At 36.4% G+C, this 23209-nt stretch overlaps 1 protein-coding gene across 3 annotated transcripts in view; it reads right to left on the bottom strand.

Moving 5' to 3' along the window:
- The window catches only part of LOC150107754 (ATP-binding cassette sub-family F member 3), a 346459-nt gene that overhangs the window by 129692 nt on the left and 193558 nt on the right, over positions 1-23209 (bottom strand). For all 3 annotated transcript variants that reach the window (XM_090391512.1, XM_090391514.1, XM_090391513.1), the window contains 4 exons: positions 14047-14205; positions 13181-13324; positions 11423-11479; positions 11309-11331 (listed from right to left, as the gene is read on the bottom strand). In XM_090391512.1, coding sequence (XP_090247638.1) covers positions 11309-11331; positions 11423-11479; positions 13181-13324; positions 14047-14205 — 383 coding nt within the window. The remainder of the gene's footprint in view (positions 1-11308; positions 11332-11422; positions 11480-13180; positions 13325-14046; positions 14206-23209) is intronic.

The following is a 23209-nucleotide window of genomic DNA, read 5'->3' as shown; positions in this document are numbered from 1 at the left end:
TGACTATTTTTTGCAATGGATGGTGGTATGAGGCAGCATTAAGAAATGTTCCTGTTGTAGTCTGTTTTCTGCATACAGAAAAAAATAATCTTTTTTCCTCTTCGTTTACTTCAATAAAGTTATCAGCGAAAGGTAATTTTTTTTATGTTCTTCTAGTTCTATAGTGAATTTTATATTTGGATGCAAATTGTTAAGATACTCTTTAAAAGCAATCAATTCAACTACCTTTCCTGGCCAAATGACGAAAATATTATCTACATAACATAGCCAATCATTTGGTTTTTTTGATAATCTTCATCTTCATCATCATCAAATTCCTGTCGTGTACCCTCAAGGGGTGTACAGGATATGAGAGTACAACATGAAAAAATTACATCATTACTAACTTCCTATCTACATTTTTTCTCCAAATCAGTCTGTTACTTGTCAAGACTCCAACATTATCAGATCTTATATTTCTATCGTCTAAGGCACTTTGTACCGTATCAATCCACCTATATCTTGGTCTTCCTCTGGGTCGTTTTCCTGCCAACCTGGCAGAGAACACTTGTTTTGCTAATCTTTCCTCTCCCATTCTATTTAAGTGACCATACCATCTGAGATTAGCTCTGCTAACGCATTCCTGGATGCTGACAATGTCAAGTTCTTTCCTAATATCTTCATTTTTAATATGATATTGCCATTGATGCCTTCTGTTCATGCCTCTAATCTTTCTCAGGACTCTCATATCTGCGGTCTCTAGTCTTTGGTCAAGTGTTTTACTTCTGACCCAGCTCTCAGATCCATAAGTTAAAACTGGTTTGAACACTGTCTTGTATACAGCTAATTTAGTGTTGCGACTAATTTCTTTCTTATTCCATATGAATTTATTCAATTGACTTCCCACCATACCAGCTTTGCTGATTCTGTTGTCTATTTCTATATTTAGTTTACCATCTTCAGTAAAAATCATGCCTAAGTAGCTGAAATGTTTTACTTGTTCCACAGGTTCTCCATTCACAACACAGTTGACATTTTCAATGATTCTGCCTATTTTCATTGTCTTTGTCTTTTTATTGCTGACCTTCATACCATATCTATTACAACAGCTATTCAATTTAGTCAGAGAATCTTGCAGACTTGTAGCGGATTTATTTAGAAGTATAACATCATCCGCATAAAGCAAAGAGCTGACATTAACATCTCCAATTTTGATATCAGGTTTAATACCACATTCCTTCATAATGTGATCCATATAGATAATGAATAACAGAGGGGATAATGTACATCCTTGTCTCACACCAGATTTAACATTAAACCATCTTCCTGTACTTCCTTCAATTCTAACTGCTGACTCACAACTCAAATAAAGACTAAGTATTGCTTGATATAATGCCCCATTGACACCATATAACTGCAGCGTATTGAATAGCTTCTCTCTTGGCACCTTGTCATATGCCTTTTCCAAATCGACAAAACTTAAATACAGATCTTTGTTATATTCCCATGCTTTCTCGACTATTTGTCGTAAAGTGAAGATCTGATCCTGACAGCCTCTATTTGGCCTGAATCCAGCTTGTTCTTCACCAAGCTTTTCTTCCACAATTCTTCTCAACCGTTTCTCAAGTATACTTGCATAGATCTTGCCAGGAACACTCAGTAGGGAAATACCTCTGTAATTCTCACATTCAGTTTTATTTCCCTTTTTATATATGGGTACTATGAGAGCTCTACTCCAATCATCGGGAATTCGTCCCTCTGTCCAGGCTTTCTGAACTATGCAGTGCAGCCACTGTAAGACTCTTATACCACCATACTTCAGCATTTCTGGTTGAATATCATCTACTCCTGCTGCTTTTCCACATTTCAAGCCTTTGATGGCTTTTTCTACTTCAAGTATGGATATGTATTCCTGACTGCATGCCTGGTCAGTGTTTTTTTATCACTGTGCTGTCATCACTGCTTGTTTCATTTAGCAGTTTTTCAAAGTAATTACTCCATACTTCAAGGATATCGTTTTCTCCTGTTTTCATTTCACCTTTATCATCTCTAATTCCTTTTACAGCACTCTTTCCTCCATTCCTAAGCTTCTTCAACAACTTTGTTGAGAGGCTTATATGCTGGTTAGACATAATAACTAATATTTAAGGAAATTGACAGCGTATACTGGAAATATAGATTAAATAAACTTTAATATACACTGTGTTCTCAATAAAGCAAAACCTCCAAAATCCAACATATCTATTAGTGAATTCAAGGCACTACAAGAATTGAAGAGAAACAAAAAAATAGTGATCACCAAAGCGGATAAGGGGAACGCCACTGTGGTACTCAATCTTAAAGACTACACAGGTAAGCTCAAGGCTTTATTATTAGATCGCTCCACTTACCTCCCCATTGATTACAATCCCACTAGCTCACAAATTAGAAAACTCCATAGGCTCCTTAAGAAGGTCACTTCTTGGCCTGTGGAGATTACCAACAGACTAAAACTCTAGACCCCCACGCATATATGGGCTCCCAAAAATACACAAAGAAAATGTGCCATTACGTCCCATAGTGGATGGCATTGATTCCCCCACTTACAAACTAGCCAAGCATTTAGCCAAAGCGCTCTCACACTATACTGGCAATACACCATCACACATAAAAAACTCAGCCCACTTCAAAGCCAGTATAGAAAACCTTACACTCCAACACAATGACATAATGGTCAGTTTTGATGTCTCCTCCCTATTCACGAATGTTCCTCTCAAAGAAACCTTAGAGCTAATCCAAGCTAAATTTCCTCCCGATGTCTCAGCCCTATTCCAGTTTACAATGAACTCAGGCTATTTCGTTTGGCAGGAAAAATTCTACAAACAGATAGAGGGGACAGCCATGGGTTCACCACTTTCCCCACCCTTGGCAAACTTTTTCATGGAGATGTTTGAAGAGAAAGCCTTAAACTCAGCCCCACAAAAACCTACCATATGGCTTCGCTATGTTGATGATGTTTTCGCTATCTGGCCACATGGCCCGGATTCACTCCTCTCCTTCCTAACACACTTGAACAACCAACACCCTAGAATCAAATTCACCCTGGAAAAAGAGGAAAACAATAACCTCCCCTTCCTAGACACACTAGTCACCCGCCAACCTGATGGAACCTTGGTTTTCTCAGTTTATAGAAAACCCACCCATACAGGCAGATACATTCACCAACAATCCCCCCCCCCCCCCCTCACAACAATATGGAGTTATTAAAACATTCAACAGGACAAAAATAATCTGTTCTAATGATCAAGCCCTAACCACAGAACTAAATCACATCCGTGACACTTTCTCAGCCAACGGCTACCCCCTCCAAAAAATCCAAAAAATACTTAACCCAGTTATCCACAACCCCCCCCTTCACAAAAAAGATTACTCTAAATCCATCACTATTCCCTACATCAGAGGCACCTCAGAAAAAATCAATAAAATCTTAAAAAAACATGCCTTGACCACTTGTTACAGACCACATAGAAAACTGGCATCCCTTATCCGCTCCACCAAAGATCAACCACTTCCCCTAGACCTACCTGGTGTATGCCAGGTCCCTTGCAGCTGTAAACTGTCCTACTTTGGCCAAACAGGCAGGACAGCAAATATCAGAATCTCAGAACACAAGGATTACATCCGATTTCACCAGTACAGCCACTCTGGGCTTGCAGACCACGCTCTGGACACTCGCCACAGAATAAGATGGAAGAAAGCCACAGTAATACACCGCAGCAAGTTCAAGTATGAAAGACTATTCACGGAATCAGCCTCGGCCCTTAGGAACATGCCAAACCTCAACAAATTTGGATGCATGAAACTGCCCCAAATTTGGGAAGCTTTTATCAAAAGAACTTCAGCCCAAAGGCCAAGAACTACCAATATAGCCTGCCAGGGGGCACCATCAGGACTTTAGGAAAACGCTAGCGTCCTAGCCTCAGTCTCATTTGTTGTATTAGTACTTGTGTGCACGTGTCCTTTTAGTAAGTTCCCAAGAAGATGGCAACGTAACGTTCGCCGAAATATCGGAAAGTGTATATTAAAGTTTATTTAATCTATATTTCCAGTATACGCTGTCAATTTCCTTAAATATTAGTTATTATCTTCAAAAACCTCCAGAATATTTTGCCACCTTCTTGATATTTATTTCCTATATTCTTACCAAAGTCCTCCCATGACTTTTGTTTAGCTAGTTTTACACGCTGTTTAGCTTTCTTACATTTGTCTCTGTATTCTGTAAGAGTAAAAGCTGACTTATTTGCCAGGAACTTTTGATATGCTTTCTTCTTTTCCTTCACTGCCTCTTTAACTTCCTGTGTCCACCAGCGAGTTCTGATTTTTTTTTATCCTTGCACACAACCTCGCCACATGCCTCTCTGGCAGAATCAATCAATGTTTTCTTCAGAGTTTGCCACTGAATCTCCAAGGTTTGATACCTGTTCTCAAACTCTTTCATTTTCTTTTCAATAATATTTCTGTATTTTAGTCTACAGTTCACATCTGAGAGCTGTTCAACTTTTATTCGCTTTAAAACTTTCTTACATGTTATTCTTTTCAATATGAAATTCAATTTTATCCTGCTCAAGACTAAATAGTGATCACTTCCAATTTCAAATCCTCTGTACACTCTGGTGTCCTGCACCAGGGAGAAAACTTCACTAACAACAATAACATAGTCAATGAGACTTTTCTTATTCCTAGCCTCTTCTCTCCATGTGAATTTGTGCACATTTTTATGTTGGAACATGGTGTTAGTAATAACCAGTCCATGTCCTGAGCAGAAATCCAACAGATATTTGCCATTATTATTAGCTTTGCTCTTTTCACCAAATTTTCCCAAAATATTTTTGTATGTCTCACAATCATTTCCTACTCTGCTATTTAGATCCCCAACAAGGACCAACTTTTCCTTTTTCATTGTGTCAGTTGCTTTTTCTAAAGCGTCAAAAAATTCCTCCACTTCTACCTTAGTAGAACCTTCTGTGGGACCATAGGCACAAATAAGTCTCATTGTCCAGTTCACCATTCTCATATTTGCCCACATTACTCTACTTGAGACTGACTGCCATTCAAGAAGATTAGCCTCGTATTTTGTGTTGAATACTATGGCTACTCCTTCTTTTCCTTGATTGTCATTGCCTGAATATAACATTTTGTATTTATTGCTCAGAAAGATCTCACCAGTTTTGGTCTTTTTTGTTTCAGTCACCCCTATTATGTCGATCTGGTACTTATCTAATTCCTCAGCTAGCTCCATTTCTTTGCCATTCAGGCTTCTTACGTTGATAGTACCGATCTTTAACTCTGGTGATGTTGAGTTGGGGTTTGTTTTCAGATTTGTTCCAGTAGCTGACTTTTCGCTGCTCGCCCTGGTTCCCTGGAGAAAACAACGGGGGCCTTGTTTAACCGGGCGACGCCCCAGCCGGCATGAAATTTTGTCATGTTGTACCACCATCATTTTTTATTTTGGTTTAACCAATAAGAATACAATTTGGTCGGCTAAATCCCAAATTGCCAGCCCATCCTCGTTCGTTCAGTATCAAAGTAGATACCCAACAGGGTGCACCACGAGAAGGTGAGGATTGGACATTAGGTCAGAAGCCCTGGTCGGTTCTCCGCATTCCTTTAAAGGCTATGTGGAGGTCTCCTCTCAGTTATACAGCTTTGACCCTTAAGCACCCCTTTGATAATCATTTAAAGCATTTATTTCAAAATTTTCCATAAAAAAAGTTGGCTAAAGCTGGAAGGGGGGGGGCATGGAAAGTATTTTTTAATTCCCAATATCTGTTATTTGTCTTCAGGGGTGCTTAAGGATCAAAGCTATATAACTGAGAGGAGACCTCCACATAGCCTTTAAAGAAATGCGGAGAACCGACCAGGGCTTCTGACCTAATGTCCAATCCTCACCTTCTCGTGGTGCACCCTGTTGGGTATCTATCTGGATACTGAACGAACGAGGATGGGCTGGCAATATGGGATTTAGCCGACCAAATTGTATTCTTATTGGTTAAACCAATATACAAAATGATGTACAACATGACAAAATTTCATGCCGGCTGGGGCGTCAGCCGGTTAAACAAGGCCTCCCCCGTTGTTTTTGCCAAGCGAATCAGGGCAAACAGCGAAAAGTCAGCTACTGGAACAAATCTGAAAACAAACCCCAACTTAACATAAACAGAGTTAAAGATTAGGTACTATCAACATAAGAAGCCTCAATGGCAAAGAAATGGAGCTAGCTGAAGAATTAGATAAGTATCAGATCGACATAATAGGGGTGACTGAAACAAAAAAGACGAAAACTGGCGAGATTTTTCTGAGCAATAAATACAAAATGTTATATTCAGGCAATGACAATCAAGGAAAAGAAGGAGTAGCCATAGTATTCAATACTAAATACGAGGCTAATCTTCTTGAATGGCAGGCAGTCTCAAGTAGAATGATGTGGGCAAATATCAGAATGAGGAACTGGACAATGAGACTTATTTGTGCCTATGATCCAAAAGAAGGTTCTACTAAGGTAGAAGTGGAGGAATTTTTTGATGCTCTAGAAAAAGCAACTGACACAATGAAAAAGGAAAAGTTGGTCCTTGTTGGGGATCTAAATAGCAGAGTAGGAAATGATTGCAAGACATACAAAAATATTTTGGGAAAATTTGGAGAAAAGAGCAAAGCTAATAATAATGGCAAATATCTGTTGGATGTCTGCTCAGGACATGGACTGGTTATTACTAACACCATGTTCCAACATAGAAATGTGCACAAATTCAAATGGAGAGAAGAGGCAAGGTATAAGAAAAAGTCTCATTCACTATGTTATTCTTGATAGTGATGTTTTCTCCCTGGTGCAGGGCACCAAAGTGTACAGAGGATTTGCAATTGGAAGTGATCACTGTTTAGTCTTGTGCAGGATAAAATTAAATTTCATATTGAAAAGAAGAACATGTAAGAAAGTTTTAGAGAGAATAAAAGTTGAGCAGCTCTCAGATGTGAACTGTAGACCAAAACACACAAATATTATTCAAGAAAAAATGAAAGAGTTGAGAGCAGAAACCAAACCTTGGAGATTCAGTGGCAAGCCCTGAAGAAAACACTGAATGATTCAGCCAGAGAGGCATGTGGTGAGGTTGTCTGCAAGGATAGAAAATCAGAACTCCATGGTGGACACAGGAAGTCAAAGAGGCAGTGAAGGAAAAGAAGAAAGCATATCAAAAGTTCCTGGCAAATAAGTCAGCTGGTGCTCTTAGAGAATACAGAGACAAATGTAAGAAAGCTAAACACTGTGTAAAACTGGCTAAACAAAAGTCATGGGAGGAATTTGGCAAGAACATAGAAAATAAATATCAAGGTGGCAAAATATTCTGGAGGTTGTTGAAGCAGCTTAGAAATGGAGGAAAGAGTGCTGGAAAAGGACTTAGAGATGATAAAGGTGACATGAAAACAGGAGAAAAAGATATTCTTAAAGTATGGAGTAATTACTTCAAAAAATTGCTAAATGAAACAAGCTGTGATAGCACAGTGGTAAAAAAACACTCAACAGGCATACAGTCAGGAATACATATCCATACTTGAAGTAGAAAAAAGCTATCAAAGGCTTGAAATGTGGAAAGGCAGCAGAAGTAGATGATATTCGACCAGAAGCCCTGAAGCATGGTGGTGTAAAAATAATTATAATTTAAAATTCTGAATATTTTTACATATTGTTTATGTTAGAATGTTTATTAGTTTTAGTTTCAAAACACGCATTGTCAGCACTTGAATTGTGCCTGTTATTGAAATTGTTTTGTCAAAAATGATATGCAAAGCAGTTAAAAATTCATGAACTTACCAGATTTGAATAGTTGTGTAACTTTAAAGAAATTTATTGTAATTTAAAAATATAAAGTTTTGTGTTTTATGAAGACATTCTCTTGTTGCTAACGGAGACAATGTGCCAGCCGTTATATCTAACTTCTTGCTTACCAGTTTTATGGAGTGCGCATGCTCGCCTAGAAGTTTGATGTGTGATTGACAGCTGACGAGTTCGGTATTGAAGCAATGGGAGAGTAAACAAGTAGAGCGTTCAGAAGAAAATTAGAATACAAGCCGGCAGACATTTAGATTCGAAGGAAATTGAGCTTTTTTTTTTATGTGACAGTCGGAGGAAAATTAATAGTATATTATGAAGTTTCAAAGTGGAATGAGTATTGATTAAAAAAAATATTGCTATAGATGTTTTAAAGGTAATATTCGAGGAAACGCTAACTGGAAGATTAGAAGTAGATTCCGAAAAGGGAATAGTAGAACTGTGAATTTGTTTAAAGTGGAAGAGTTAAGACTGTCGATAAGCATTAGTGAATAAAAGAAGAAATTGCTATTTATGTTCTAAAGGAATGTTTGAAAAAATCTGATTAGGAAGTTTCAACTGTATTAAGGATGCCGAATTTAACTGTTATTTCTATTAAAAAGAAGATAGAATTAAATTAGGAAGAATTAATGTGTGCTACATAAGTGATGAGAAAGGATCCTGTGAAAATGAAGAATAAAGTCATATATCTTCAGAAAAGGGCCTTGACAGAGAAAGAAACTGGCTATGAACATTTTGTCACTGTGAAAACAAAGTGTTTAGTTTAGTGTTTAAGTGTAAGTTTATTTTTAAAAGGTCTTGGATCCAATTAAATTTGTAATTAGTTATGTAATATTTGTTTTAAGTGTGTATATATATATATATATATATATATTGTTTTTGTTATATTAAATGTGTTTATTTAGTATTTTGGTCTTGAGTCAGTGATTTTTGGATTCTGAAAGAAAAAGTAAAGAAGTCATTGCACCAATCGGAGTGAACCCTTGTGCATATATAGGTACACTCAGAAATAAATTAAAAATAATTGTTGAACAGAGATCATTTCTATATACAGGATTAAATTAATAAAAATCCTATATTTAAATAATGGTGCAGCCATTAGGATTAATATTATGATAATATCCTTTAAATAAAAATCTCTAATTATTAATAACAATCCTTGAAGTATGGAGTAATTATTTCGAAAAATTACTAAATGAAACAAGCAGTGATAGCACAGTGGTAAAAAACACTGACCAGGCATACAATCAGGAATACATATCCATACTTGAAGTAGAAAAAGATATCAAAGGCTTGAAATGTGGAAAGGCAGCAGGAGTAGATCATATTCGACCAGAAATGCTGAAGTATGGTGATATAAAAGTCTTACAGTGGCTGCACTGGATAGTTCAGAAGTCCTGGACAGAGGGATGAATTCCCGAAGATTGGAATAGAGCTCTCATAGTACCCATATGTAAAAAGGGAAATATAACTGAATGTGAGAATTACAGAGGTATTTCCTTACTGAGTGTTCCTGGCAAGATCTATGCAAATATACTTGAGAAAAGGTTAAGAAGAATTGTGGAAGAAAAGCTTGATGAAGAACAAGCTGGATTCAGGCCAAATAGAGGCTATCACAATCAGATCTTCACTTTAAGACAAATAGTGGAGAAACCATGGGAATATAACAAAGATGTGTGTTTAAGTTTTGTCGATTTGGAAAAGGCATATGACAAGGTGCCAAGAGAGAAGCTATTCAATACGCTACAGTTATATGGTGTCAATGGGGCATTATATCAAGCAATACTTAGTCTTTATTTGAGTTGTAAGTCAACAGTCAGAATTGAAGTACTGGAAGATGGTTTAATGTTAAATCTGGTGTGAGACAAGGATGTACATTATCCCCTCTGTTATTCATTATCTATACGGATCATATTATGAAATAAAGTGGTATTAAACATGATATCAAAATTGGAGATGTTAATGTCTGCTCTTTGCCTCATGCGGATGATGTTATACTTCTAAATAAACCCACTACAAGTACGCAAGATTCCCTGACTAAATTGAATAACTGCTGTAATAGATATGGTATGAAGGTCAGCAATAAAAAGACAAAGACAATGAAAATAGGCAGAATTGTTGAAAATGTCAACTGTTCAATGGAGAACCTGTGGAACAAGTAAAACATTTCAGCTACATAGGCACGATTTTTAGTGAAGATGGTAAATTAAATAGGGAAATAGACAACAGAATCAACAAAGCTGGTATGTTAAGAAGTGAATTGAATAAATTCATATGGAATAAGAGAGAAATTAGTCAGAACACTAAATTAGCTGTATACAAGACTGTGTTCAAACCAGTTTTAACTTATGAATCCGAGAGCTGGGTCAGAAGTAAAACACTTGACCAAAGACTAGAGACCGCATATATGAGAGTCCTGAGAAAGATCAGAGGCGTGAACAGATGGCATCAATGGCAATATCATATTAATAATGAGGATATTAGGAAAGAACTTGACATTGTCAGCATCCAGGAATGTGTTAGCAGAGCTAACTAACCTCAGGTGGTATGGTCACTTAAACAGAATGGACGAGGAAAGATTAGCGAAAGAAGTGTTCTCTGCCAGGTTAGCAGGAAAACAACCCAGAGGAAGACCAAGATATAGGTGGATTGATACAGTACAAAGTGCCTTAGACGATAGAAATATAAGATCTGATAATGTTAGAGTTTTGACAAGTAACAGACTGATTTGGAATAAAATTGTAGATAGGAAGTTAGTAATGATGCAAATTTTTCATGTAGTACTATCATATCCTGTACATCCCTTGAGGATACATGGCAGGAATTTGATGATGATAATATTTGTCCTCATAAATGAAAAAAAAAAAAGGTTTTCCATGCAGTGTTTGTATAGTTCTACAATGTCCGGTGGAAAATGGTTTTCAAGAAAACCTTTCCTTCATAAAAAAAAATAAAAATAATAAAAAAAAACGACACTTTTTTCATTATCAAGTCAGTTGTGAAGTCAAAAAAACATCTAATGGACTATTAATTATCAATTAATCTTGGTTGTTGCATTAAACTTTTATAAACCATTACCCCTGATGATGTAAGTCTTACGATGAACGAAACTTGTTAGGTTTTTTAATGTTTAATAAACATGTGGCCTCAATACCAAAAACTATCTCCAGAACTGCTTACCCACAGAAACCTTTGCTTACAAATAATACTACATATTACTATCAAATGTGATACATTCAAAGAAAAGTATAAATTAGTTATCTGGACAATTCATGGAGCTTCTGCTACTGCCCCACTAAATAAACTTATTTAAAACAAACTAAATAAATAAATAAATAATATTATAAACATAACACATGGCAGCAGATCTGAAATATATCATGTGTATTAAATAGCATGCTCATGACTTTGTAAGTAGTATAGTTCAGAAAATAATGGAGAAATTACTTTTTAAGATTCACTTACCATCAAGAAGCAAAAGGTCTGGCCTATAAAAATAAAAATATATAACTGAAAATGTAATTTTTGATATGATAAATTCAACTCAGAAATGCATTAAGAATTTTATGCAAGACTTACTTAGAAAACAGAGCTCTGGCAAGTGCTATCCTCATTCGCCATCCTCCTGAAAATTCCCTGCATTTAGAAAAGGTCAAGAATCAAAGAAAAATGCTTTTGAAACTTATATATATATATATATATATATATATATATTTTACTAATATTCAAATTAAATATATAATAATCTACCAAAGCAGCTTTCATAAGTAAGTTTGGACTGAAATAAGTATTACTGAAGAAAGAAGTGAAAGAGTATGAAAACAAGAGCCAAACCTTAGATTAGATCAGAGACAAATGGCAAAATGTGAAGAAAAAGAAGAAATCAAATGCAGAGAAAAATATTAGGAAAGCTAATGCATAAAACTAAACAAAGGTCATAGGGAAAAAGTCACAACTTGAGAAGATATATCGATATCTTCTCAAGTTGTGGTATACATATTGAGATAAATCGATATATACATGAAGAGTTCCTTTATCCCACTTTTAGTAAAACATTACTACTACTAACAATAATAATAATAACACTATTTTCTATGTTCTGAAAGTAGCCATATTTCATGTTTTTCCTTTCAAGTAATGTAAAACTTAAAACTTGGTGTGTGCTAGAATGGATAGTGGGAACTCTTCCAAGTGTTACTTTTGTATTTGCTAGTTGTGGAAAACTGAGGATTTTGCAGATCATCCAGAAAAGCTTGTTCTGTAAGAAACTGTGGCCATGACATTTTATTTAAAAAAAATATATATAAATGCCGTTTCTAAAACAATAGAAAAATTATCCCCATTTCATTCCTTTTTAGAAATTAGGGTTCTTTCCCATGCTTGAAACAAATAAATCAGCCGGCAAACATGCATTTCACTGATATGTGGTCCACAGTGCATACCTCTAATGCAGATGTGAGGAAAATTCAACAGTTTTCTTCGGTTAAGAAACTTGGATTTGAAACCTATGTAGTACTACAAGAACCTTCAGTAGGGCTTTTCAACAGAAAATAAGTCTCATACTCAGATGATGGTTTTCTCCTATCAGGAAATCACTTTTTTCAGCAAAAACAGGAAAATATCAGATAAATAATGTACTTTTCTCATAGTTGGAAGAACTCTACATGGCTTATATGAAATGTGGAGACTAAACTTATGACCCAATGTCTAATCCTCATTTTCTCATGATGCCTTGCTATTCAGTACTTGGATGGGTAAACTAAATGGATGACAATGAGATAGCTGAGATGGGAACTGATTATGAATTCTGCATTAGATTAACAAGACAAATATCACACAATCAAATATCATGCTAGTTAGGGCACCAACAGTTAAATAAGGCTATTCTTTTCATTAGGGAACAAGAAGAATAGCAAAAAAAGTCGGCAACTCCACCCTACCCCTTCACACACACACTAGACAGAAATGAAAACAGACACCATTACTATAAAAAGAACTGATGAAAAGAAGATTAAAAGTTATATGAAAAGAATGTTTATAAAAATTTGGCAGAATAGGTTAGCAAAATAGGTATTTGATGTCAGGATGACAGGGAAAAAAGTACCAAAGAGATAGACCATGAGCTAAGTGTTGATTGATGCAGTTAATAACAGACTAATCTGGAGGAAAATTGTCAGTGGGAAGTTAGCAATAAGTAATCTTTTCTGGAGTACTATCACAGTATCCTGTAAACTCATTGAGGATATATCAGGAATTGGATAAAAGTTAAATCCTTTCTTTAAAACTTTATTTTTCTGAAATTTTAGAAATAATATAAAATCTTAGTATTCTTCCTACCTTGTGGCTCTTTGCTGCATAAATGGAGTAAATCCCAAACCTGCCAATATAACTGATGCTCTTGCTGGTGCTTTGTCTGCCTCAATCTGTTGAAGTTCAGCATATATTTCTGAAAGACGTGTTCCCAAATGACCATCATCAGAGCTTTGGGATAAAAAAAAAAAAAAAAAAAAGTATCACGTTACTACACATGTTTACAAAATGTTAAAAAATATTTCTAGTTTCTTAAAGATTCTTCTTTAAGAAATTTCTGAAAAGCCAGACAATTTACTAATTTAATTTTTCACAAACTATATTTTAATCAGTTATGTTGGATAGCATTACCAATGAGAGAAAAAAATCTATTGCAGTTATTTGAACTATAAATTTTTTTTTTTTTCAACATTAGCATAATAGCTTTAATACTGGAAGTAATGCAGAAGTTAAGAGACATATGTAAACGATACTTTCTTTTTCTTTCTTAGCTCTCATTTTGATATTCTGTTCCATTTATGATTAATAATATTTCATACATTAGTAATAGCTCTTTCTATTGGAAGTGCTATTACAGATCACAGGTAATTCCTAAAATATTTGTTAATTATTATTATTACTGCTTCAGATAATCTTAACCTGTGATTATTATCAGCAAACTAAATAATTAAAATACTGTTTCTGCTATTGGTTTGTTTTTTCCTCTCTACAACTTCACAAATCAGAAGATTGAAGGAATATTTTTAAATGGTAACAAAAATGCAAATGCCTCTACTAGCAATCAAAAATTTAAAGTTTAGTAAATTTTGAATTTTTGATTGCTAGTAGATAGATAAATGTAAATTTAGTCTCACTAGAGTGGAATAAGTTTAGTACCTAATAAACATACTCACCCTGCACTGATAGCAGCATTCAATTGTTTTTCTTCTTCTAAGAGAGACTGTCTGACAATGTCGCACTGGAGCACACTTTCAAGTGCTGTGGTGTCATCTCCAACTACTTCTTGCTCCACGTGAAGAACTGATATATGGGATGGAATCATCAGCTGTCCACTATAAGTGAAAAAGTGGTTTGTCTTATATCAGAAACAACATGCTTCACTATATATTCAAAATGAAAAAACTGTAGTTTCAAATAATGCTGCGGTTTAATATAAGAATGGCTAACTTATATACACTCAGGATCTAATTTTCTTTCATTTAAATGTCTATGGGATCATACCAAAAAACATACATTAATTTAAAAAAATAGCAGTATCATAAATGAGGCAAGGGATTCTAGAAAGTTTTAGTGTTTTAAATATAACACAGTTTTCTTTTGATAAGAAAGACTACGTATTGCACAATTTTTTTCCACCTAGAATGTTCATGCATGAAAATGACAATTAGCAATTGATTTAATTTCTGAATAAAGATAACACATACAAGCAAGCAATTATGTGAAATGATCTCATCACACAGAGGTGAATCTAGTGTGAAATGCCAGTTGGTCTTTGTTATTGGTTTAACACAAAACCAAACTCTTTGCATGCACAAAGGAAGGAATTTTTATGCAGTTGATATACTTATATTTCCAAATTATATAAAACAATAAATAACACTGCTTGGAAAGAAGTCAACAGACACTGCCATGGTCAAAGTGCATTGTGCTGTAACAAGTCACATGATTGCAGTCAATATATATTGGAGGAATAGGATGCTACGAAGTCAGTGCAAACTGTGTCTGGGCAAAATGGCTGTGAGAAGGAACTGACAGTTTGAAAGAGGTGTTGCGATAGGATGACAAATTGGACATCCCAGGTCAATAATCAGTGATACTATACTGAGTTGGAAGGACAGGAAGTCAACTGCAAGAGCTACCTGCAGAGGAAGATCCACCACACTCACTGAATGTGACTATAGGGTGCTAATAAGGGATAAAACTACCATTCGCCAGTGAACGCATTGAGCATAGAGTTCCAAGCATTGACTGGAACACGAATGTACACAAAAAAAATTCAGAACTAAGGCCCACAACAAACATGGGTTTCCATGTTGTGGGCCACAACTGGTTGTAGATTTGAATAAACTGCAGGCATGGATGTTTGTAATTGTCTTACCTTGTGTGCAGCTATAATCTTTGATATGGCGCAGTATGACCTTTGCTGTCCTTGTCCCTTTAAAACTATAAATCATTATCATCATCCTACCATGTGGCATTTCCGAAGCACTGACTATTGTCTCTTTCAGCAAGACAATACACTATGTCTTAAGGCTGCTGCTGCTGTAACTGCATATTACAGTTTGTGGTCATGACGTCATCACACTTAACTAGCCTTTACAGAGCTCTGATTTCAACCCTACTGAACATCTGTGAGATGAATTGGAGCATCGAATGAGGTGAAGGGGTGTCTGTCCCAGAAGAGTCCAGAACCTCATTACATGCATAATGAGGCATGTAATGAGACATGAAGAATGGTCCAAAATTTCCACTGATCGCTATTATACGCTTGTGGAAAGAATGCCTGTAGGATTGTGCATCCATCACTGTTTGTTCCTCACACTATGGCATCCTCTGACTTCTTTCCAAGCAGTGTATATAGTATACACACACACACGTATGAATTACATTTGTGTATATTCAAATAAATGTACTATACATTAAAGTTAAAATACTGTTAGAACTTCCACACATCCTTGTGCAGCCCAAGTCCAGTAACAAGGCTTATACGTTGGTCATACATAACTGGCAATTAGTTTACGGAATTAACAATGCATATAAAGTATATTAATTAAAGGCAACTTTAATGAATAACTTCTATATTTCGGTAACGTCATGTTGCCATCTTCAGGAAAATAAAGATGAGGTATGTGCACGCAGGCATTAACAAAAGCAAATGAGGAAGAAAGCAAGCAACTAATATTGTTCCTAAAGTCCTAATGGTGCCCTCTGGCAGGCTAATCTGGTTGTCTTGGCCATTGGGCTGAAGTTCTCATAATGTAAATCTCCCAAATTTGGGGTAGTTTCATGCACCCAAATTTGTTGAGGTTTGGAATGGTTTTTAGAGCTGCTGATGATTCCTTGAATAATCTTTCATACTTAAACTTGCTGCAGTGTATTATTTTAGTTTTCTTCCAACGAATTCTATGGTGGGTATCTAAGGCATGGTCTGCCAGCCCAGAGCTGCTGTACTGGTGAAACCGGATGTAGTCTTTGTGTTCTGAAATCCTGATATTTGCTGTCCTGCCTGTTTGGCCAAAGTAGGACAATTTGCAGCTGCAAGGGACCTGGTATACACCAGGTAGGTCTAGGGGAAGTGGTTGGTCTTTGGTGGAGTGGATAAGGGATGCCAACTTTTTATATGGTCTGTAACAAGAAGTAAGGTCATATATTTTGAGGATATTTGGTTATTTTCTCAGAGGTTCCCCTGGATGTAGGGGATGGTGATAGATTTGGTGTAATCTTTATTGTTGAGGGGGGGGGGGGTTGTGGTTTACTGGTTTTAGTATTTTTTGGAGTTTTGGGGGGTTATAGCCATTGGCTAAGAAAGTGTTGAGGATGTGGCTTAGTTCAGTAGTTAGGGCCTTGTCGTCTGAGCAGATTAATTTTGCCCTGTTATATAGTGTTTTTATAACCCCATATTGTTGTGAGGGGGAAGGGGGAGGGATTGCTGGTGAATGTCTCTGCCAGTATGGGTGGGTTTTCTGTAAACAGAGAAAACCAAAGATCCATCAAGCTGGCGAGTGATTAAAGTGTCTAGGAAGGGGAGGGTGTTGTTTTCTTCTTTTTCTAAGGTGAACTGGACTCTGAGGTGTTGGTTGTTTAATAAGTGTGTTAGGAAGGAGTGGAGTGTGTGTGTCTGAGCCATGTTGCCAAACAGTGAACACATCATCCACGTAACGAAGCCAAATAGTGGGTTTTTGTGGGGCGAAGTTTAAGGCTTTCTCTTCAAAGGTCTCCATAAAGAAATTGGCCAATGGTGGGGAAAGTGGTGAACCCATGGATGTCCCCTCTACCTGTTTGTAGAATTTTCCTTGCCAATCGAAATAGCCTGAGTTTATTGTGAACTGAAATAGGGCTGAGATATCGAGAGGAAACTTGGCTTGGATGAGCTCTAGGATTTTCTTTGAGTGGGACATTAGTGAATAGGGAGGAGACGTTAAAACTGACCATTATGTCAGTGTGTTGGAGTGAGAGGTTTTCTATACTGGCTTTAAAGTGGGCTGAGTTTTTTTATGCATGATGGTGTGTTGCCAGTATAGTGTGGGAGCGTTTTGGCTAAATGTTTGGCTAATTTATATGTGGGGGAATCAATGCCACCCACTATGGGACGTAACGGCACATTTTGTTTATGTATTTTTGGGAGTCCTTATAATTGGGGGAATCTAGAGTTATAACGTTTTAGTTTGTTAGTGACTTCCACAGGCCAAGAAGTGACTTTCTTAATGAGTCTGTGGAGATTTCTAATCTGAGAGCTGGTAGAATTATATTCAATAGGGAGGTAAGTAGTACGGTCTAGTACTAAAGCATTAAGCTTACCTTTGTAGTCCTTTTGATTGAGCACCACAGTTGCGTTTCCCTTATCCGCTTTGGTGATTACTATTTTTTTTGTTTTTCTTCATTTCTAGTAGGGCTGCATATTCGTCTTTGGATAAGTTCGTTTTTGGAGGTTTGACTTTAGAGAGAACACCAGCTACATCCAGTCTGACGTTGTTGGCGATATGGTTAGGAAGGTTGCGAAACCCACGTTCTATTTTGATCATGATTTCCTCGGCAGGTATTCTTTTAGGAGCTAGGGCAAAATTGTGGCCACATGCAAGTGCGGTGAGTGCTTCAGGCTTTAAAACTACCGACGAGAGGTTGACCACAGTCTTGAGTGGTGGCTGTGGTAAGGAAGTAGAATTCTTTATCAGTACCGACTTCGTATTTTTTCCGAATTCTTTTCTTGCCGAGGTTTATGAGACGTCATAAAGAATTGTCCAAAGATCATGGCTGAGCGTATTTGAAAACTCTTCCTCTAGCACCCATAAGGTTTTGTTTTCATCGGTAAGGAGAACACGCGTCGCGAAAAATTGTTCTCTTAATAGGGCGAAGCTAGCGTGATTATAAATATGCAGAGCTTTCTGTGAAGTAAAACGGTGCTTCAATTTAACACAATTAGGGATTACCTTGTTATCCCGGCAGCGTTTTAGGAACGTCAGACGATTTAGTTGTCTCGATATCTTCAACCTCATTTTGCCGTATTGACGGGCCTTTCATGCGATGGAATCTCCGTGGATGATCGTAATTAGTTTACGGAATTAACAACCCATATAAAGTATATTAATTAAAGGCAACTTTAATGAATAACTTCTATATTTCGGTAACGTCACGTTGCCATCTTCAGGAACATAAAGATATGGTATGTGCACGCAGGCACTAACAAAAGCAAATGAGGAAGAAAGCAAAAAACTAATATTGTTCCTAAAGTCCTAATGGTGCCCTCTGGTGAGCTAATTTGGTTTTTTGGCCATTGGGCTGAAGTTCTCATAATGTAAGTCTCCCAAATTTGGGGTAGTTTCATGCACTCAAATTTGTTGAGGTTTGGAACGGTTTTTAGAGCTGCTGATGATTCCTTGAATAATCTTTCGTACTTAAACTTGCTGCAGTGTATTATTTTAGTTTTCTTCCAACAAATTCTATGGTGGGTATCTAAGGCATGGTCTGCCAGCCCAGAGCTGCTGTACTGGTGAAACCAGATGTAGTCAGTCTTTGTGTTCTGAAATCCTGATATTTGCTGTCCTGCCTGTTTGGCCAAAGTACGACAATTTGCAGCTGCAAGGGACCTGGTATACACCAAGTAGGTCTAAGGGAAGTGGTTGGTCTTTGGTAGTTTTGACTTCTCCTCCCTATTCACTAATGTCATTAGTGAATAGGGAGGAGTCAAAAGAAGTCAAACCCTAGAGCTCATCCAAGCCAAGTTTCCTCTCGATATCTCAGCCCTATTTCAGTTCACAATAAACTCAGGCTATTTCATTTGGCAAGGAAAATTCTACAAACAGATAGAGGGGACATCAATGGGTTCACCACTTTCCCCACCACTGGCCAATTTCTTTATGGAGACCTTTGAAGAGAAAGCCTTAAACTCCGCCCTACAAAAACCCACTATTTGGCTTCGTTACGTAGATGATGTGTTCACTATTTGGCCACATGGCTCAGACACACTCCACTCCTTCCTAACACACTTAAACAACCAACACCCCAGAGTCCAATTCACCTTAGAAAAAGAGGAAAACAACACCCTCCCCTTCCTAGACACTTTAATCACTTGCCAGCTTGATGGATCTTTGGTTTTCTCTGTTTACAGAAAACCCACCCATAGTGGCAGAGACATTCACCAGCAATCCTCCCCCCCCACAACAATATGGGGTTATAAAAACACTATATAACAGGGCAAAATTAATCTGCTCAGATGACAAAGCCACAACTACTGAACTAAGCCACATCCTCAACACTTTCTTAGCCAATGGCTATAACCCCCAAAAAATCCAAAAAATACTAAAACCAGTAAACCACAACAACTGGCAGAGACATTCACCAGCAATCCTCCCCCCCCCCCCCCACAACAATATGGGGTTATAAAAACACTATATAACAGGGCAAAATTAATCTGCTCAGATGACAAGGCCCTAACTACTGAACTAAGCCACATCCTCAACACTTTCTTAGGCAATGGCTATAACCCCCCAAAACTCCAAAAAATACTAAAACCAGTAAACCACAACCCCCCCCCCCCCCTCAACAATAAAGATTACACCAAATCTATCACCATCCCCTACATCCAGGGCACCTCTGAGAAAATAACCAAATATCCTCAAAATATATGACCTTACTTCTTGTTACAGACCATATAAAAAGTTGGCATCCCTTATCCACTCCACCAAAGACCAACCACTTCCCCTAGACCTACCTGGTGTATACCAAGTCCCTTGCAGCTGCAAATTGTCCTACTTTGGCCAAACAGGCAGGACAGCAAATATCAGGATTTCAGAACACAAAGACTACATCCGGTTTCACCAGTACAGCAGCTCTGGGCTGGCAGACCATGCCTTAGATACCCGCCATAGAATTTGTTGGAAGAAAACTAAAATAATACACCGCAGCAAGTTTAAGTACGAAAGATTATTCAAGGAATCATCAGCAGCTCTAAAAATCGTTCCAAACCTCAACAAATTTGGGTGCATGAAACTACCCCAAATTTGGGAGACTTACATTATAAGAACTTCAGCCCAACGGCCAAGACAACCAAATTAGCCTGCCAGAGGGCACCATTAGGACTTTAGGAACAATATTAGTTTCTTGCTTTCTTCCTCATTTGCTTTTGTTAGTGCCTGCATGCACATACCATATCTTTATGTTCCTGAAGATGGCAACGTGACATTACCGAAATATAGAAGTTATTCATTAAAGTTGCCTTTAATAATATACTTTATATGCGTAGCTAATTCCATAAACTAATTACCAGTTAGCCCAAGTCCAGTTCCATTAGTGAGACTGTGTGCAGCCAACATTCGCATGTTTATCAGTAGAGAGAGAGAATTGTCTAGATGCACAGGTTAACATGCAGTGAAAATATTATGAGAACCATGTAGCTGTAATAGCACTTCACAAGGTTGGAATGCAGCCACCTGTTATTTTCAACGTACTATAAACACTCGGGATTAGTAGGATGCTTGTGTATTGTACTATACAGAAAATGTATCTGAATCTACTGGACTTTAAATTGTGGCTTGAGAGAGTAGCCTGCAAGAAAAGACACACCAGCATTGCCAGCCTGAAGATGGATTTGGACCGAGCAGTGGCAGCATTTCCACTGGATGTTATGTGTGCCACCATTGATATGTGGCCTCATAGACTTCAGCCGTGTGTCGCAAAAGGGAGATTTTTTGAACATCGAATGCTGCTATATTTCATCACATACAAACCACATTATACATGTGGTTTGTATGCGCTGAAAGCTGTAAATGATTTACTGATAGATTAAAGATTTCTGCACAGTTCAAGATGATATAACAGTATTTATGGCTAAACTAGATCTATACATGCTCATTTTCTTTTGAACTTTTGGATTAAAAAATAAAATGATTATAGCAATTTATATATAAATCAGTACATACACAGAGATGTGTATGTATTATATACTTTTGTGTATATTCAAATAAATATACTATACATCAAAGTAAAAATGTATACATTTTCATTCCTGCCCTACCCCCCTAACTTTTGGATTAAAAAATAAAATGATTGCAGCAAATTCTCTTATGTTTCTCTCATAAGTCCTGGCTGAAGGTCTTAAAGAACAATGTTAAACTGTGTTGTATGTTTCTGTTACTTTATATTTTTGGCAAATTTGAACTTTGGTGAATTGTCCTTAAGAGGCATAATGGATACTATAGTGCAATGCAAGATTTCAATAATAATTTCCTGCCAATGATTTGTTTTTCAAATAATACAGCAGTATTTGCTAACGTAGTTGACTGAGAAGGTAGCATTGCTTTCTTTTTCATCAACTTACAAGTTGTGAGTTTGTTAATGATTAATAGTGTTTATGATAACAAACCTCTCAGATCCATGTAATTTAGGAACTCTACTCAAGACACCATTTACAGGGAAGAGAATAAATGAAGAAAGAGATAATTGAATAAGCAGAGATATGACAGGAAATCAGTGTTACATACTCTGTTAGCTGTTTCCATATTTAATTTGCCTTCTTTACTACTGTGTATGTAGTTGAAAAGTAACATGTTTTGCATGTTCATGTTGAAATGTAACTAAGTTTTGTGTTTTTACTCCTATTTTCATGACTATGATCTTTTATTACTGTTTTTCACACTTTACAGTTCCCATGGAAACTTAAGAGGATTACACATCATTGCACAAAGTGAATATGAATTAATATCAGTTATTTCAACAGATTTAATATCACTTTGCTTAAAGGTGAACCTTTAAGTGGCAGCATGCAAATTATCAAACATTTCGTGCCAAATCAAACATGAAAATCATTTAAGTAGTACAAGCAATCTTCTTGTAGATGAACATGTTTATGTCAAGCTGTGTCCCATGCCTATTGTGAGGCACAGCCTGACATACATCAAGTCCCTTCTGTGTCTGGTGGGTACATTTTTAAAAATGTTTTCAATATATGTGATCATAGGCTTTTACTCGGTTGTTGTTGTGATACATTTTAAAACATAGATTTAATGATTTAAAAAACCGAGATAACTTATAAAGATTTTAATGAGAATAATACAACTAGTTTCGGCTTATAACAGCCTTCCTCAGGTATTCATAAAGGAAAAGAATAATAATAAACATTGAAGTATTTAAAACAACTGGAAATTACAGGTAAAAATTACCACACATAATTGATACATAAAAAACTTATTTTTTCAAGTTGTTCTAACAGGCGTGCCATTGTTTATTGCAAGTGTGCGTGCAGGCTCAATATTGATCAGTTATTCAACATTGGAGTTCACACACACTTGCAATAAACAATGGCACGCCTGTTAGAACAACTTGAAAAAATACGTTTTTTATGTATCAATTATGTGTGGCAATTTTCACCTGTAATTTCCAGTTGTTTTAGATACTTCAATGTTTATTACTATTCTTTTCCTTTATGAATAATACCTGAGGAAGGCTGTTATAAGCCGAAACTAGTTGTATTATTCTCATTAAAATCTTTATAAGTTATCTCGGTTTTTTGTCATTAAATCTATGTTTAAAAAAAAAAAATATATATATATATATATATATATATATATATATATATATATATATAGCATACCAATTTATTTTTATGGTAGAATTTCAATCATAAAATTAGTATTTGCGAACTATCTTAATGATACAGAAACTCTCATATGCAATTCTATCTACATAAAGTTCACCATAATAATGCTAATTAGATACAGATCATATTGGTCTGTTCTGTTCTCTCTTTCCAACTGGTTTATATTTTATTTGTTTAGGATATCAGGTGATGGCCATTTAGTTTACATGTTCTATCCAATTGATTTGTAATTGTTCAGTTTTTCT

Source organism: Typopeltis vanoorti, chromosome 4, assembly GCF_054136105.1.
Source record: "Typopeltis vanoorti isolate ZY-2024b chromosome 4, IOZ_Tvanoo_1.0, whole genome shotgun sequence".
In the NCBI taxonomy this organism is placed as follows: domain Eukaryota; kingdom Metazoa; phylum Arthropoda; class Arachnida; order Uropygi; family Thelyphonidae; genus Typopeltis; species Typopeltis vanoorti.
Note: the sequence above shows the minus strand (reverse complement) of the source record. Positions and strands in the feature narration are given on the sequence as shown.